Genomic DNA, 19,776 nt, shown 5'->3' on the forward strand with positions numbered 1-19,776 from the left:
CCAATGGAGGCTTGGCTGCGAGTGGGGAAGAGAGAGACAGAGAGGAAGGGGGGGGGGGGCGGTTGAAGAAGCAAATGGGCGCTTCTCCTGTGTGCCCTGGCCAGGAATCGAACCCGTGTCCCCCGCACGCCAGGCCGATGCTCTACCGCTAAGCCAACCGGCCAGGGCCGAGATTTTTTTTATATTTAGTCCTTCCTCTTTTTTCCTTAGTGAGTCTAGCCAGTGGTTTGATTTTATTGATATCTTCAAAGACCAAGTTCTTTGTTGTATTAATTTTTTCTATAGTTTTTTCTCTATTTCACTTAGTTCTGCTCTAATTTTTACTATTTCCTTTCTTCTACTGACTTTAGCTTGCCTTTGTTACTCTTTTTCTAATTACTTAAGATATGATGATAGGTTGTTTACTTGGGATCTCTCCTGTTTCTTGCTATAAGTCTGTAAGGATATAAACTTCTTTTTTATTTTCACTTTCGCTGAATCTCAGAAATTTTGATATGTTGTGCTGTGCAAAGAAGTGGAAAAGCTAAGTAGATCTACAAGCAAGGAGAAAATAGAAACAGCTATCAAAAATTTCCCAGAAAAACAAAAGTCCAGGACCAGATGGCTATACTAGTGAATTCTACCAAACAGTCAAAGAAGATTTGGTTCCTATCTTTCTCAAAGTCTTCCAAAAAATAGAAGAAGAATAAATACTCTCCAAAACATTCTTTGAGGCCAACATAACCCTCATACCAAAACCTGGCAAGGACAACACAGAAAAACAAAACAACCAATCAATATCTCTAATGAATATACATGCAAAAATTCTAAACATAATACTAGCAAATCAAATACAACAACACATTAAAAAAATAATACATCCTTATCAAGTGGGATTCATTCCAGGAGCACAAGGACAGTTCAACATACAGAAATCGATCAATGTAATACATCACATCAACCAAACGAACAAAAACCATATGATACTAGCAATAGATGCATACAGGGCATTTGATAAGATACAATATCCCTTTATATTAAAAACACTCAATAAAATAGCAATAGAAAGTACCTCAACATAATAAAGGCCATATATGATAAACCATCTGCTAATATGGTGAAAAAATGAAGATTTTTTTTCCTCTAAAATCAGGAACAAGACAAGGCTGCCCACTCTCTCCATTCTTACTGAACATAGTCCTGGAAATTTTAGCCAGAGCGATCAGGCAAGAGAAATAAATAAAAGGCATCCATAATGGGAAAGACATAAATGTATCTTTTTGCAGAGGATATGATCCTGTATATAGAAAACCCCAAAGATTCCACCAAAAAAGTATTAGAAACAATAATTCAATACAATAAAGTCGCAGGATACAAAATCAATATGCAAAAGTCTATTGCTTTTCTATATGCCAATGATGAAATTTTGGAAAATTAACTCAAAATAAACAATCTTATACAATTGCATCCAAATAAAAACATCTTATACAATTGCAACCAAATAAATAAGTAAATAACATACCTAGGAATAAACTTACAAAGGATGTAAAGAACCTATATACTGAAAACTACAAAACATTATTGAAAAAGATACAATAAAGTAGAAAAATATTCCATGTTCATGGATTGGAAGAATCAACATAGTTAAAATGGCCATATTACCCAAAGCAAAATACAGATTTAATGCAATCCTCATCAGAATACCAATGTCTGCCTGACCAGGCGGTGGTGTAGTGGATAGAGCATTGGACTGGGATGCAGAGGACCAGATTTGAGACCCCGAGGTCGCCAGCTTGAGTGCGGGCTCACTGTGTTTGAACAAGGCTCACCAGCTTGAACCCAAGATTGCTGGCTGAAGCAAGGGGTCACTCAGTCTGTTGTAGCCCCCCCCCCCCCAGTCAAGGCACATATGAGAAATCAATTAGTGAACAACTAAGGAACCGCAACAAAGAATTGATGTTTCTCATCTCTCCCTTCCTGTCTGTCTGTACCTCTCTCTGACTCTCTCTGCCACAGGAAAAAAAAAAAAAAAGAAGAATACCAATGTCATTTTTTAAAGAAATAGAACAAAAAAATCTCTAAACCCTACATGTAATTTTAGGAGAAAATTTCTCATGGGTATCTCACACATCTGTACATCTGTGAAAGAGGAACTACCTATTTTTCAAACTATTTTTAGGGATAGTTGTACAGTGAAGGGACTTGGAAGGTAGTTTCTCCTTGTGAAACCAATGCCCAGTTTGAAGACAGCCTTGAGAAGTAGAGATAGTGTCTCCTTTGGCACAGAAGACAGATATGCTTACTTCTCAGAACAGTGAAAGTAACATCTCCCTGAACATCCAATATGCTTTTGGTCATTATGAAATATTTAGATTTCCTTACCCAGGGTTCCTCTTCTATAATCCAAGTCAGTGCAATTGCCAGCATCACTTGGCTCTCTTCTTACTGCCCGGGGAACTGAGCTTAGGGAGCTGGCATGAAGAATACTGATACTCCGAATATTGCTATTTCTGGAAGTAATAAAGTATTTTATCTCGGACACAGGTGATATATATGTTCTGCCAGCATCAGTGAAACTGTGCCAGGGTAACTTATCTTACCAGGAAGGCAAATTTACAGACCCTTTTACAGTTCTTAACAGTATCGATTACAATTGTTTTCTGTAGACAGTCTGGTGGTCTCACGAATGAAAGACTGTAGCCAGTTTACTCACTTTAAATAGGGTTCTCTAGATAGAATCTGATGACACTTCAGGCACACAGACAACTTGTGTTTTGATGAAGGTCAATGAGTACCTTGTCTTATGAAATATCAGAAAATAAGCACAAATTTCCACGTGTATGTGGGCACCTTGCTGCTTGGGGTGAATTTCAGGTAAACCAGAAGGATTACAGGTTTACTTTAGCATTCAGAAGTGATGGTAGTAATAATAATAGTTAACACTTACTGAAAATTTACTATATAAACTTGGTACTGTTTTAAATGCATTACTTTTATTAGCTCATTAATGTAACATATTTGGATATAAGATACACATTTCAAAGCAATTGGACAAACCAGTATCTTATTTTAGGTAAGAAATACATGGGAAATAAAGCTTTAACCATTAAAATTACTTTAGAAGTGAGGTTTTATTCATATTTTTAATTCATATAGTTTACCAATACAACAATATATTATGGTAATCATTGTGTTTGAATTGTTATATATCAGTATCATATATATATATATATGATATATATGATACACACACACACACACACACACGCTTTTTTGGAAAACTTTTAGATTCAGGATTGAAACAAATGTATTTTAAGTTTATACTTGAAAAGTAAGTTTAGCACTTATAAAAGAGACATTATATAAAAACATTCAGAAGGCTTAGAGATTTTGAATTGTGCTCCTCTTTATTAGAACTTTTAATTTTGTCTTTGAATGGCTGAAATGAAATTCAAATATTTGACATTAACTGACAAATTAATATTTAGCTTTGACTGGACACCATTTATCACCCACACATCAGTATGCATACTTTTTATTTAGACTACAGTAAGAATTTTATACTTTGTAAATTTTATGGAAATGATTTGAACAGTTCCTCTGGGAACAGGATTTTGTCCAATGTCTTCTCACTACATAGCAGGTTTTGCCAAGTCCTTGTAACATGTAGTGCATAGTAGTTGTCACTGGTATTTTGCTGATTTATGCACTTGTTAATCTTCATGAAGGAAATTCTACTTGTTTCTGATGATATACTAACCATCATATAATAGATTTAACATAGACTCTGCAAATATTTTTCTTGGATACGCTCTCAATGCCTAAAGGCAAATAAGCTATGCTTAACTTGTATCTATTTAATTTGATTGTGAATATCGCAAATAAAATCACTCATATCTACAAGACATCAAGAAACTTTCCTGAAGTTTTATTTACATCATTTAATTTTCATATATTTTCTACTTACTGCATTTTTAAAGGTGGTAATGAAAACAGGATGCAAAGTTATAGTGTCTCTAAATATTTAACATTATTTCAGGAAACTGTGAATCTTAACTTTATTTTTAGCTTGTATGTATACAGAGGAGAACAGTCTTGAAGATTATTATAACTAAAATTCAAATTAGATACTAGACATAATATATTATACTCTATACTGTATGCTATACAAGGTATTAATTATAGACTATATGTATGTATATATGTGTATATGTGCATTATGTGAATGTATGTAGATGTGAACTAAAAGACAGATTTTTAGTATTATATTTGAAATAATACCAAAATTAATATCTTATTGATTCTAAAACTTAATATGCCCTTAAAAAAGAGAAACCACTTACATTTAGAAATAACTAAAATGATCAACTAGTAACCCTGTGATTTTTAAAATATGTGCCAAATTTTTGCTCCCCTTATTACATTTACAATTAACTATTGTATAGCAGTAAGATATATCCTTTTGTTAATGAAGATTGATCAAAAACCAAAAGCAGGCCCTGGCTGGTTGGCTCAGTGGTAGAGCGTCGGCCTGGCGTGCAGGAGCCCCAGTTCGATTCCTGGCCAGTGCATACAGGAGAAGCACTCATCTGCTTCTCCACCCTTCCCCATCTCCTTCCTCTCTGTCTCTCTCTTCCCCTCCCGCAGCCAAGGCTCCATTGGAGCAAAGTTGGCCCAGGCGCTGGGATGGCTCTGTGGCCTCTGCCTCAGGCGCTAGAATGGCTCTGGTGGCAACAGAGCGACGCCCCAGATGGGCAGAGCATCGCCCCCTGGTGGGCAGGGCCTTGCCCCTGGTGGGCGTGCCGGGTGGATCCCGGTCGGGAGCATGCAGGAGTCTGTCTGACTGCCTCCCCGTTTCCAACTTCAGAAAAATACAAAAAAAAAAAAAAAAAAAAAAACCTAAAAAGCAGTATGAGTGATATGGAAAACATTTTTTAAAAATTTTTATTGAATTTAAGGTGACATTGTTTAATAAAATTATACAGGTTTTGGGTGTTCCATTCTATAGTACATCATCTATAAATAGTATTGTGTGTGTGTATAACTACCCCAAGTCAAGTCTCCTTCCATCACCATCTAGCCCTCCTCTAGTCCCAGCACCTCCCAGTCCCCTTTCCTTTCTGCGGTCCCTACAACTGTGTTTATAAATTGTTTTTTTTCTTTGCTGAATCCCTTCACCTATTTCACTCAGTCCCTCATATAGGGATTAGACCTTATACAGTTGTGAGAAGTAGTAAAGAAATCACTGGAAGGCTGTTGTCTTTGAAATGTGTAATGGGACTGAGGTTGCTATAGGTCATCAGGTTGACATTAGGGAAGGAAATATGGACATAAAGTTGAAAGAGCTAGGACAAATTTATACTCACGAAGACAAACTAGAACCAATGCTTTTTTCACTACCTCCAACTTTGATAATTTCGGTCACCTCCAGAAGAAGCTGGTGCCTTTCGCCATGAAGCTACCCAAGGACCAGGACCAAGTTTTGTAGAAGCTAACAGATGAGATCTGGTGGAAGCCAGAGAAGCTGTGGGCAGGTGCTACCTCGGGCTAACAAGGTGGCCTGCAACAACCTTGGAATTTTATAGTTGCAGCTAAACTTCTGCCTCCCAAATCTCATGAAAATTTATTTTATGGTCAATCTTAACCAATTTATAGGAAAAGAAATTATAGGAAAGTGTAGTTTCAGTGTATCTGCATTGACACAATACTAATCTGCCACACTATTGAAAAATACTTCTTGTATTTTCTGTAAGACTGAGACACTGATTCATGCCATCTACCACTTTGATAAATAGAGTGATTATAATATCAAGTTTCCCAGGAGGACTAGAGTTTTATGAAAATTCTAATGAACAAAATGTAATCTTTCTTTGTAACAAATGGGCACATTAATATTGGAAACCAATTTAATAAATTCACCTATCTTTAGCATTAATTATGGGCTTAAACTCTGTTAACTGTCTGTATGAGAAATAAACAATTCATAATATGGTTCTGGCACAGTGTGGTGTGAGACTTCAACAGGCATAAGTATATTCAATCCAATATACAGATGATTGTTTATTTTAAGATAAAGATAACCAGTTATTAAACAATTAATAAGTGTTTGGTATCATATTTTACATAGATATATCACAAATCCATTATTAATTGATGAGACCAAGGCTTAGAAATTCTAAGTTTCTGATAGTCACACAGCTATTGGAAAATGATGCCTGCATAATTATAATCCATGAATAACTGACTTGTAAAGCATCAGATTATTGCAAAGATCTGCTTTATTTTGTGATTCCATTACTTTTGCTCTATATATTTTTTCTTAAATTGTTTTTTCATTATGATTTTATTACTTTTGCTTCATATGCTTTTTAAAATTTTTTTTGAAAATACCGTTTCAAATATAAATCCCTTACTTAGAATAAGTAATATCTCCATTAAAAGTTCCAAATTGTAATTGTATTCAGAAATTATTTTAAAAATTAATATGTGTATACACACATATACATATGTGTGTTGTGTATATACACATGTATATATAAGTATATGCATATGTGTATATTAATATATACTATATATAAATTATATATTATAGTTGGGTTATTATAAATGGTTAAGGTGTCACCAATTGCAGAATTGTTAGAGGAAAAATTCGTATTATTAATTATATTGAATAACAGTATTTAGTACTCTGATCAAACAGATTTTCACTTTTGATATTAGCCAAGGCTGCGGGTAGAAAAGAGGTATGTATTTAAGAATGAAACCAAGAATTTTTCTAAAATCTGAATTTCATTTTTGTTTCTCCTTTCTCAAGGCTACATCTAATATATAATTCAAGATGCAGTTCAGTTTCCATATTAGAATATTAGATTATATTGTGATAAATGCATTTACATTAGATTAAACATGCCAACTAATTCCAGCCATAATAAGTCCCTTTAGATTATAACTGTACCTGCTTGATATAAATCATTGACTTAGTTGCTTTAAAGCATAAGCACTAAGAACTCAAACTTTGTGTAAAATTAGAAACAACAAAATATCATTATTGAAATTAAAGTAAGGATTTTGACTAATAGTTTTTTACAGGAAAAATATTCAGATTGATTTCACATAATATTATACAATTATGTGCATTCATTTGAATATGAGATAAAGAAAGACTATACTAGGTACATATGGAGTGCCTACAATCAAATAAAACCAGTAAATGGTGAAAATGTGATAATTAGATTGATAGCACAATATAATTGAAAATATAGGCAAAAAAAGTAGATTATTATCAAGTACTCTGGCCCATTTAGAATTTCAAAGTGATATTGTTCAAAGTTTCTTTAAATAGAAGAGAATCACATCAGGCAACTTTTACTAATATCTTGGTCTGTGGTAGCCATATGTATAATCATTCTGACCAAGTTTAAAAGTTTCAAGTAATTTGAAGAAAAATATTTATAAAATCTTAAGCAGTATTTCTAGAACTTTAAAACAAATAGTCAATCTGGAGGTGAAAAACTAGTCAAGTGGGCCTTAACTGAAATGAGCATTTAAGTAAAATGGTCTGGTAGCCTAGTGCAGGAGTCTTTATTTAGCTTATCATGTCATTTATGGCACTTTAAATTTATTTTGCAATTAGCATAGGTTTAAATATAATATAATTCAATTAATATAAATAGATTTACACACTTAAATAACTAGCCATGAAATAATGACAATTGTGTTATCCTAGTTGAAACAAAGCATTAAGCTGGAAAGGTCACTTGATTTTATTATGCCATCCTTAATAGTGAAGATAAAAATACTCTTAAAATAAACAAAACAGCCTACTCACTATTTCATAAGGCAGTTGTTTAATAAACCCAAGTTACAAATTCAACATTAGATGGCTAATGTTATAATTAGAAGACAGTTAAATCTTAGTTTTACTAGATATATCCTTTTGAGAAAGAGATTTCTAACAACCTTTAGTGAATGTTGAGGAATTAGGAGGACATGATTATGAATGATCTGATGTCAGCATAGTGTTAAAAGAAAAAGATATGATACATTACTGTTAGATAAGTATGGGACAGCTTAAACAGAAAGAGGGATGAAGTGAGTGATAGGAACAATCTCATGGATTACTGCTTTGGCATAATGATTCTAGTGTTCAGCTAGCTTGCCAAATCAATTGACCAGAGAAAAAGAGTCAACAGATTAACTTCAGGAATTAAACTTATTAATAGATTTTCATGCAGAAATTAATCCACCCATCATGACAGGAAAGGCTTTCCCAGCCGCTAGATTATACATTAAAATATTTCTGCATAAACTACAGATAGGACATAGACTTCTTTTCCTTTTAAATTAAGGTTTATTGACCGGAGGCCATGCTGTGCTATATGCCCCTTCATTTAGGGCTAATTTATATTTGAACCAAAACAAATTGTTAGATCTAATCATGAACTGAATATATTTGAATGAAGATTGTTGATCTTCACAGTCTTCTCTTTTCTCATATTAAGAGTAAAATTTCATTGTTCCATCCATATTTTAAGAACATGCAAGGAGGTAATTGAAACTGGAGGTAAATTATGTTCTTTTATAAATAGCATAATTATCAGAAGTTACTTAAAAACACCTCAGTTCTCTTTTAATTGTCATGCATGGAGCAGTTGTTTTGACAGATGGATGGACTTTATTTTTGTAATCATCCGGGAAAAGACTATGTAACAGTCTAATCAGTGCTATGTGTTTGTAATGTTTGTTTTTGGAATCACTGTGCATTTGGCTTCTCTATCATTTTCTGGGGGTAGACATTTTCTTTCTAATTTATTTTTCCAGGCTAATATCTCTATGTGTAATTCCTCTGAAATTATGCATTTGATCTGAAAGCACTAAAAATCCTTAAAAAGTAAGTGCAAATGGTTTGTCACTAAGGATGATGAATCATTGCTCCACAGGTGTGACCCTGGGGTTTATTGGTTTATAGCAAACTTTTATTTCTAGGCTAAGTTAACAATTTATAATGTTGTGGGTCTGGAGTATATTTCAGTAAAACAAGAAGTCAGTATGCTTGCCTGACTCACGGGAAGCCAACTTGTTGCTAAACTTGTCTAGGTATATCAACTTAAATTCCAAAATGGATCAAGGTCTGAAAAATGAATTAATTTTGACCTGATTACATTCTCTTTATTACGTTGTAAATCCGCCAATGCTGAGCAAAGCAGTGCCATTGTTTTATGCCAAAAAGTACATTACATTCTCAGTTTTAAGAATCATCATGGTTCAGGAAAAGGTCAGAAACACTCTTCTTCTGTCTCCCTACAGCAGAAATGTGTGAAGTGTGTTTCCTTTTCTGCACGCTTCCTTCTTTTATAATGGAATGACCAGGCTGCTTCCAAATAAAATGTATATCCCATTTTGGAAAATCAAAAACCTTGGCAGTAATAAGCTAGAGAATAAAGGCTAATGAATGATAGGATTGATACTCTTTTATGTAGGTTGTCTGTTTAAAGAACAAATCCTTAGTAACAATGTCTTTTTCTAGTTTGGGGGTATTTTTCTTTCAAGTTCTTTTAATTCACTGTTTTCATCTCCGTTAGTATTGATGAGTTTTCTTGAAGCTATTTTAACCAATTTTGAAAGTATTTAATTCAATTTCTTTGTTTCATTTCAGTCTTAATACACTGTACACCCAAGAAATTCCTCTCCGTTTTATTTGTGTCAACCTCACTTTAAAATAATGATGGGCTAGCCCCTGGGCATGGCAACAATACAATCTGCTGCCAATGGGGAGAGTTCAGTAGAGAAATGAAAGGGATCATTCCAGGCCTTAGGCCAATAGGGTGGGGCTAGTTGCTTTGTAGCACAGATAGACTCCATTATCAGTCCCTCAATGGCGAAAATGGTGTGAAACATTTGCCAGGTTTCACAGCTATAGTTCTGCCATTGATTTTCTTTTTTTCAGCTGCTCTGTAGAGCAGAATAGTTGTCATATTATAGAAGTTCTTCTTTGACAGTTAATAACAAATTAAAATTATGATATTCAGTGTGGCTCTAATCCATAGTTTACAAGAATCCTGAGAGTTTTTCAGTCATTAAATTTTGCCAATCTGTTACTCAATCTATAAGAGATAAGAACCCACAAATTCTATGATGTTAAAACTCATAGCAGTTACAGAGCTGATATGGGTTTTTATTTCTGTTCACAAATATTTATGCTTATAAGGTATTTCCTTCCTTTTATTTATTTATTTTGTATTGTGAAAAATTACAGTCTATTCTCAAATATCTAGGATGCAATTTGGTATTACTAATGGAATTAGAGAATTTGTATTTATATTCAGAATTGCATGAACATCTTTAAAAGCATGGCAGACAAACTGAAATCCTGTTCTTTTCTGAAATGAACAAGAATCCATCTGGGACTACTACTAGAATATCCATTTGCTTACCAATATATATGCAGCCAATTTCTTGCTTTCAACATATGTTAATGGAACTGGTTATTTATTATCTTGATTATTAAGTCTACAGTCAGGGATGGCTGTCTTTATGTATAAGCAGAGTGTGTGACCACCTACATGTTTCCAAGAAAGGGATGCAATAAAACTTTTCCTGAAAATGAGTTCTTCATAAATGACTGAATTTTCTTAAAGGTACAAATAAATCCTTTGGGTAAGACTCATGAATGCTTCATTTGTAAATAAGTTTGTCAGCTGTTTCCCTTTCCACAACCTCTTTCCTCTGCCCAAGCATTCATGTCCTTTTCTCTTGGGAGAAGAGGAAAAACTGTTACAGAATGGGGAGTTTGTTGCTAAATATCTTGGAAGTTAAATTATATCTGTTTTACAGTTTTGCTTAAGATGTACCATGAGCTAAGGGAAACATGGCTGAGATCCATGTACCCTTTATGCTAGAATAGTTTTCTTCATAGCAACTTGCAAAATCAGTTGATTTCAGACCTTAATTTTATGTTATAATGCCTTACCAAACAAAAGTAAAATTCAGAATTTAAGAAGCAATAAACAGTGGGAGAAATTAGATGTTTATTGTAATTACTCTCCTAAACTACTCAGCATATGTTGAGAAAACATGAGGAGTCATACCTTGAAAGTTATATATTTTACTTTAAATAGGTCTAATTCACTTTTAAGACATTATATTTATAAGACACTTTCAGGTTCCATCCTAGAAAAATCAATGAAGATGGAAAGCAATTATTTAATTTAAATATAAATTATTCTGCTTGAGTTTGGTGGTCTGATCAAACTTTCTTATTGAGACAGTAAACACCAAAAGCATTAGTTGCAAACACAGAATAATATGCCATGTGAAATATACTTAATTTATTGTAACACCTCAGTTATAAACTCCTACTGACTACATAAGCCCTAGTGCATTCTTAGCTTTTACTTCGTAAGTCATAGAAAGTAACTTTTGGAATGTTACACACCTAGAGGCGTCAGGACCAACCCAAGCCTCTATTATTCTTCCCAACCTTGCTTGCACTATAGTCTGCTTTTGGTCTTTATCTGCACTTCTAGTTACATATCTGGGTATTAATTCCAAATGTTTATAGACAAAAACACAAAACTATTTAAGAAAGTCTATGATAAAATAAAAAACTAATTTTCAGTGTAGTTTTCTTTACCACATGAATACTCATTTGGATATTTTCAAAATGGCTATTATGTATTCCATGATGAACTCATCTTTTCTATTTATATGTATTTGATTTTTTTTTGTTTTTTTTTAAAGATTATATTTACTCATTATAGAGAGGAGAGAGAGAGAGAGAGAGAGAGAAGGGGGGAGGAGCAGAAAGCATCAACTCCCATATGTGCCTTGACCAGGCAAGCCCAGGGTTTTGAACTGGCAACCTCAGCATTTCCAGGTTGACGCTTTATCCACTGCGCCACCACAGGTCAGGCTATGTATTTGATTTTTAAGATTTGTGATTTGGTTGTAGATTATACATTTTTTGAAGCTACTTTGAGAGTTTAAATTTTTCTTTTACAATATTGATATTCATTTATTAAAATATTTGCAAACAACTAAGTCATTCTTACTCAGGATTTTTTTTTTGGAACATATACTATGAATATTTGATATTTTCTTTTAAATATTTCCTCAACAGGGACAAAAGATTAAGATTCCTATTTGGTCATAGAAAAATATTTTCTTCAATAGGATTTACAGAGAGATTAGAATATATAGAAAAAATATAAATAGTTCTTTCAATTTCATTTCTTAGTTGATATTTTATTCAGAAAATAGCATAGCAGGAATGGCTAATCTTCTACAAATAATAATAAGAAATTATTCTAATTTACTCATTACTAATTGTTCTTTCCCTAGGGGACTCAAGGCTCATTAGACAGGAATTTCATGTATGAATTCAGGATGTTCATGAACCTCCTAAAAGTATTATGTAATTATACCTGCTCTACAGAACATCCTTTAGTTTAAAGATACTCCAAACTCTAACATTTTCTTTATCTCATCTTAAATATTCCCAAACAGTCTTTGAGGTTAAGTGACATTTTCAGGGGGAGGTAGCTATAACTTCTTAGGGTCTATAGAGCTCATTATCAAACAGCACATCTTAAATTCAAAGTCAATTGCCCATCATCACAGGTTACTACTGATATTTAAACTTCATTTTTAAGAGAGTTTCATATTATCTTTAATTTTATTTTCCTTTTCCAAATTTAAATTCAAAGCTGATTTTGCGAAGAAATTTTCAGCAGTGCATAGCTAATCTAATTTATCAATTAATCAAATAATGTGTTGTTCTCATTTCTAGAAAAGGCACCTTTGATTGTTGGTTATTTATAACTTTACTTTTGTATAAATAAATTAGAAATAGTTTTATTTATTTTTTATTTTTATTTATTTTTTGTATTTTTCTGAAGCTGGAAACGAGAGAGACAGACTCCCACATGCACCCGACAGGGATCCACCCGGCATGCCCACCAGGGGGTGACGCTCTGCCCCTCTGGGGCGTCGCTCGTTGCGACCAGAGTCACTCTAGCGCCTGGGGCAGAGGCCAAGGAGCCATCCCCAGCGCCCCAGCCAACTTTGCTCCGATGGAGCCTTGGCTGCGGGAGGGGAAGAGAGAGACAGAGAGGAAGGAGAGGGGGAGGGGTGGTGAAGCAGATCGGCGCTTCTCCTGTGTGCCCTGGCCGGGAATCAAACCCGGGATTTCCGCACGCCAGGCCGACGCTCTACCACTGAGCCAACCAACCAGGGCCAGAAATAGTTTTCTTAAAAGAGTTAGTGAGACAAAATATTTTCTTTAGTCCCCTAAAGAGTAATAATTTCTATGTTTTTGTTCATATAATATGAGAAAACAATAGAATAATAAACCCTAAAAATGTTGTGAAAAGGACACAAAAAAATCTGTTTAATCCTACTTAGCACCCTAGAGGATATCTCTGTCATGCTGACTGCTAGGACTCACTGTTTTTCCTCTTGTCTTACAGAAAGAATGTGCTAATTTCATCAAGGTGCTTAAGGCTTATAATCAGACTCACTTGTATGCCTGTGGAACGGGGGCTTTCCATCCAATTTGCACCTACATTGAAATTGGACATCATCCTGAGGTAAAGCTGGCTTTTTCAAAATAATGTTTGACCATGACCGCTTCCTATTCAAATGTTTCATTACTAATTTCTTCAGCTCTTTTAGCTCTGGTTCACTATTCAGTGAGACCTACTTCAAATTCAGATGTTGTTATTAATTTTAATCTGTGAATGCAAAAAAAATGAGACCATCACTCAACAATAACTGTGGAACAGGAGGAAAGAAGAAAAAAAGCACTTGCTCTTGTTCTGGATTACAGAGTCAAATCCATTTTGCATGTGCAGATGTCAGCAGGCTGAATGCGTACTGCTTTCTCCTTCATTTGTATATTTCCAGCTTTCCCGTCCATTTCCAAACTCAGTCAGAAGTGTCTGCACCCTAGTTGTTTTCTTCTGCGTTGAGATTATAAAAGGATGCCATACATGTGCACAATGACCTGCTCTCATGTTTGACCTAAATTACTTAAACATGCGTGTTCTTGCTTAGCTTAGGGATGCTTTTATATTTTTGGCTATTATTTTGGTGATATGAAAAAAATTTTTTCTTCAATGTATCTATGATTCATAGAAGCTGTTTTAGTAAGAAGATTAAAATTAGGTATATTTAAGTAAAAATTGAAGTTAGAAGAATATTTAAAGGAAAAGTTGCTAATATTGAAAGCAGTTTCATGAGTTAAATTTACCAATAGCCTTCCATGATAAGCTCGTTTATAATTTCTGGCTCATAATCCTAAGAATAAAAGTGTTCATGTAGTGAGAAAATTATTTTTGACAGAATTTTCTTCCAAATTGGAATTCAGAAATACTCAACAAATGAAGGATTTGTTCCCAGAATATTTCGGGAACCCTAAAGATAAATATAATTTATATGTTAGCCACTTCTTTATAATTTAAATACAAATTATCTAAATATTCTTAAGTTGTCCTATCATGATACAAATGTGTTCTTTCAACCCAAAGGCTTAGAAATCACAACAGTGTTGTACCTTTTTTGTATAAGATACCTTAGAAATGGTGTGTTTTCTAGACTAAGTACAGTTATTACCTTCCAGGTGAGCCTCTTTAGACTGTTTCCCTGCCCATCATTTCTCTCCCTTACAAGCTTGTACTGTACTTGCAACATATCCAAGAGGTTTAAGTAAGAAATTAACTTTAAGGAAAGACAGTTTTCTTTAAAGCACTTGTTTCATGTTGGTGAAATTAGGAATGATTTCCTGCACATGGTCCTAGAGACTTTGTACACTTAATTTTTTAACATCTTCTCAGAGGCTGATTAAGGTTGGTTGAGGCCCTGGGTGCAGAAGAAAATATTGAGCCCCTTAAAAAAAAGAGAGGAAAAAATACGTGTTAACCATATTTTTAAATAAATAAAAAATATTTTGTACTATTAATGTTAAAATTGCACATATGAAGCAAAACTTGCGTCATTAGAAAAAAAGTATAAAGTTGGGGTTTTGTGGGGCCCTTCGGAAGTCGAGACCCAGGGTGCACACCATTAAATCCACCTCTGCACCTTCTGAGTGGTTCTGCCTCTTTACCTTCTTATCAGCCATTTCCTGAAGTCAGATGCCCTACATGGACCCACAGTGCTTGTCCTACTTTTTTATATTCTGGAGATAGCTCTAGAGAATTTCCGAGTTATGCCATACGTTTTGCATCTTCCAGGCGTCATAGTTTGAGAGCAGTGGGGTCAGGAGTGCTGAGCTTCTAGCACAGCTTAGTGGAAAAAACGTGGGCTTCGGTGTCACATCTGGCTTTGATATTGTTCTACAATTTACTAGCTGTGGAGCACTGGAAAGATTACTTAACCTCTCTGAATCTCTGTGTCATAACATGTAAAACAGAACTAAACAAATCCTCTTTGATCCTCAGTACTCATATGTTTTAAGTACTTACCTCCAACTGCCTTCTAACCCTGTTAGCCGGCCCTGACCCACTGATGTTTTTGCTATAGACACTCACGGAGTCCTAATTCCATCATGGTTGAAAGCATGTCCCCTGGCCTCAGACTGCAGGGCTTTTGTCCAACCTCTATGTGCTTGAAATGGAGCAAACTACTTTTTTTCTCTGTGTTTCTGTTTCTAATCTAGAAACTGATAAGAGAACGGTTGTCCTCATACAGTTATTAAGAGAGTTTAACATTGTCTAATAGGCAGTAAGTGTTGAAAACATCGGTTACCATTTTTTAAAATATAAGTCTGCGTCTCAGGACTGAAAGCCGTTGCTTTCCTTCATGTTCATAATGAAGTGTCACCTTGCCTCTTAAACGCACTTCACTTCATCGGAGGCTGTAAATTATGGCACTAGGCTCTCACTGTTGGCAGGTGATTCTGCACTCATCTCATTTCCCTTCATTTTTAAATCTGCAGTGTAGATGAGCTTAAATGAAAATACCATATATTGTTCCCATATTTTTATCATTTTCCCAAAAATGTCCATTTGGTTTTCTCTTTGAAGTAGCTGTTTAGTAGAGTTCACAGCACATTCCTTCTCAGCTCATCAATTAATTACACATTGCCGACTTACAGGGGTGAGGGGAACGGAAAGGTACAAGTTTAGAAGTCAGGCCATTTACTCAGGCAAATGGAAGTAGCCATTTCTTCAACTGAAAAAAAAAATTCCATACGTTCTCCTTTGATGTAGAATATTGGGACATATCTCTCTGAAATTCTGAAGCTCAGAGTTTTTAAGAGAGGTCTTCTTTTAGAAGCTCAGTGATCTTGATTTGTGTGGCCACTATATATTTGGAAATACCATCCCAGACTGTTTAGAAGATCAGCAAGAAGATGATTATGCAGTTACCTAGGGGATTGGGAGCAGTCTAGACATTCTATCTAGGAAATTCTGGAAAAGAAATTATCAAGATAGTTTGTCTAGGTGACGTAAAATTTAATTTTCAGTGCTTAAGCTTCCTTAAGAGAGAATCTGTTTTCAATTGATCTGTACTGGTACTTAGAATACTACTCTTGAATTTAAACAGTTTCACTATTGTGAAGTTTAGTAAAAGAGACAATGTGTGCTTCAAACAGTTAGGAAAAGAGTGAGGGTAATGGGAAGATTGGAAGAGTAAGAGATAAAATAGCAATCAGACTGAAAGCAGGGTTTTTAGATTAGAGTTCATAAGTTTTCATGAAGCCTTAATTTGGTAACTTTTACTTACAAGGATGGTTTTCCATACAGGAACAGGACACATCTTTATCCAAGATTCTAGTTTACAAGTAAAATGTGTACTTTGCTGTTACCTACCTGACACTACATAAAATAATGAAATACTTTCTTTTAAACTCAATCTAGCCTTTACATATTAAAAATAATATTATCATACAAAAAGAGACATTTTGGGTTTTTGTGGGTTTTTTTGCTTTTATCATGGCTCTCATGCTCATTTTAACATTCTTTTTTTTTTTTCTCTGTGGTGTTCTTCCTTTAAAATAACTCATGGCTTGCCCTGGCCAGTTGGCTCAGTGGTAGAGCGTCGGCCTGGCGTGCAGGAGTCCTGGGTTCGATTCCCAGCCAAGGTACACAGGAGAAGCACCCATCTGCTTCTCCATCCTCCCCCTCTCCTTCCTCTTTGTCTCTCTCTTCCCCTCTCGCAGCAAGGCTCCATTGGAGCAAAGATGCCCCTGGCGCTGGGGATGGCTCCTTGGCCTCTGCCCCAGGCGCTAGAGTGGCTCTGGTCGCAACACAGCGACCTCCCCGGAGGGACAGAGCATCGCCCCCTGGTGGGCGTGCCGGGTGGACCCCAGTCGGGCGCATGCGGGAGTCTGTCTGACTGTCTCTCCCCATTTCCAGCTTCAGAAAAATACAAAACAAAACAAAACAAAACAAAACAAAAAAAACCTCATGGCTTTACATTGAGTTCCCAACATGGTTGAAACCTGTTGTTAGAAAATGACATTATGAGCTTAAGATTCTGAATGGCCAATGGTCACTGAAATAAAGACATCACTTCTGAAGTAAATCAAGACTCCTTTCATCACTTAAGAACTTTAGATCTTGTTGGAAGAAATGAACAGTTCAAGAAATGATAAACAGTTTGCAAAATAGCTATCTCCTCTGCTCTCTAGTTAAATAGATCTTATTTTACTTTTCTAGCATTTTAATAGCAATATTTACACTCCTGAATTCTGTATTTCAAAACTCACTCTTGCTGTATAGTGAATACCTCCTGACCACACACAGTATGTCATTGATTGCTGCATTAAATAGATATTGTTTCCTGTAGTGCATTGGGGAATTGGTAGACTTATTAATTAATTCTAGTTCTATAAGATGTGTGTCAGTCAATTCTTGGGTAACTGCCAATAGTTTGACACTGCATATAACTGCCAGTGAGGTCACATACTTCATACACATGTATGTGTTTATTATAAAAATGCATTCAGAATTCATAGAAGGAATGATTCAGAACTAGAGTACAGATGAGTTTTTAAGCTGTTAGCATCCATGCCACTCAAATGAAAAAGTGTAAGTTATCCTTAAGAGACAGAATATTCCCAAATGGCTTATGGTATATGATATTTTCCCTTCTAACTCTTATCTGTTAACAAAAATATTGTATGGATTTAGGACAAGTATAGCTTTTTGAAGAATTCTCTGGATATTTTATTAAATTCCAAATGGAATTTCTATGTATTGAGTAGAAAATCTAGAAAAAGCTGGGCCAAAGGAGTCTGGAAAATATTACCTCTGTAAATACTCTCATACTGTCATGATCTTAATTTATGATAGAACCAAAGGGACATTAAGAAATGCAATGAAGCTTAATGGTTATCTGTAAGGTCATTTCTACAATGACAGCTAATATATCCAGATATAAAATATCATGTTTGTCAGGCTCTTCTCTTCCACCAAGAACTAGAGTTTGCTTTTATGCAAAACTTTCAATCAAATGCTCTTTGTAACAGTCCCCATGTCCTAAGTACTATTTAAGTGGTAGCTGGTGTTCTGTTGCCTAATTTGTACATTTAAGTAACCTCTTGTAATTGAGTCATCCATCAATATTTTAAATTATTTAGTCCAATGGACATAAATTTATTTTTATGAGGGAATGCTAAAGCTGAGAAATTTAGCTGTCTTGACAAAGCAATGAGGAGTTGGTTTTGGGTCGGTAACACTTTCCATCTTCCTCAGCTCATACATTGGAGTCTATACTTATTTTCTAGTAGGCTAACCTAGGTGGTAAAGCCTAGGGTTCATTGGTGATTTCTTCTCAGCTAATCATTATCTCCCCAGAGTCAGTGTATTCTTCATCTGCATCAACAGCTGAAGCCAAATGTATGTAGGGAAATTCCATAATAGTTTCTAGGATTTTCTTCCCTTATCTTTTAATATTTGAACCACATTGGAAGGTATACCTATACAAGTTACTGTGCTTAATGAACTTGTTCACTCTGAATATGTCATACCTAAACACCATAATTATGAGATTAATATCATTTTACCCTCTACCACTTATTTGATTCAGTTGTAAAATTTTTTTCTCAAAGTATTTTATTTCTGAGGATAGTAATTATATGGCCAGGGACCACCCTCATGGCCATTCACATGCAGGTTCTCATTGAATTTGGGCAGATGATAAAGAAGTGGCAGATTCAGAGGATGGATAGGCCATTCTGTTTATTGGTGTCTCGCCAAGACAGGCAAGCCACAAGAGAAACCAAGGGAAAAGCAGAAAAACCTGTTTTTCCCATAGAGGGCAAGGGATCAGGGAGGCCTCTGCAATGCTGATGGCAGGAACCAAAAGAGAAAGCCCCTGATCTGTTTCATTATATAGTGTAGAAAATTAACGCCTTTAAGCCTATATACAAATAAGGAAGTCTCTGATAATAAAAAGCCACTTATCTGAGGCATAAATGGGATTCCTCATAAGAGTGCATCACCCCATATCATGCAACAGTCAAGGGTGTGAGTGAAAGCTTAGTTTTGAGAAGACCTTAGTATTAGAAGGGAGGGAAAGGCTTAGTCTTAAAACTAAGCCTTAGGCTATAATGACTTTGCCAGCTTACAGCCTGTCTCCCACACCCAAAGTGAACAAATATTTACATCATATTTACAAACTTATTTGACCAACAGTAAGATTTAAAAATAGATATGTTTGCATTCAGTTTTTAACTTGTAAAATATTTAGCTTTATGTTTTAGCAGATCTAGTTTACCTCTTGCCAGAAAAATAATTTGAAGAAAATTAAAAAGTTTTCTAAAGGACATATTGGTTCAATGATATTACTATT

The 19,776-nt window shown here is 34.9% G+C and overlaps 1 protein-coding gene across 2 annotated transcripts in view; it reads left to right on the forward strand.

The window, feature by feature from the left end:
- SEMA3A (semaphorin 3A) overlaps positions 1-19,776 on the forward strand; it is a 392,466-nt gene that overhangs the window by 223,570 nt on the left and 149,120 nt on the right. For both annotated transcript variants that reach the window (XM_066239698.1, XM_066239697.1), the window contains exon 5: positions 13,446-13,565. In XM_066239698.1, coding sequence (XP_066095795.1) covers positions 13,446-13,565 — 120 coding nt within the window. The remainder of the gene's footprint in view (positions 1-13,445; positions 13,566-19,776) is intronic.

The sequence above is a fragment of the Saccopteryx bilineata genome, chromosome 7, assembly GCF_036850765.1.
Source record: "Saccopteryx bilineata isolate mSacBil1 chromosome 7, mSacBil1_pri_phased_curated, whole genome shotgun sequence".
Classification (NCBI taxonomy): Eukaryota; Metazoa; Chordata; class Mammalia; order Chiroptera; family Emballonuridae; genus Saccopteryx; species Saccopteryx bilineata.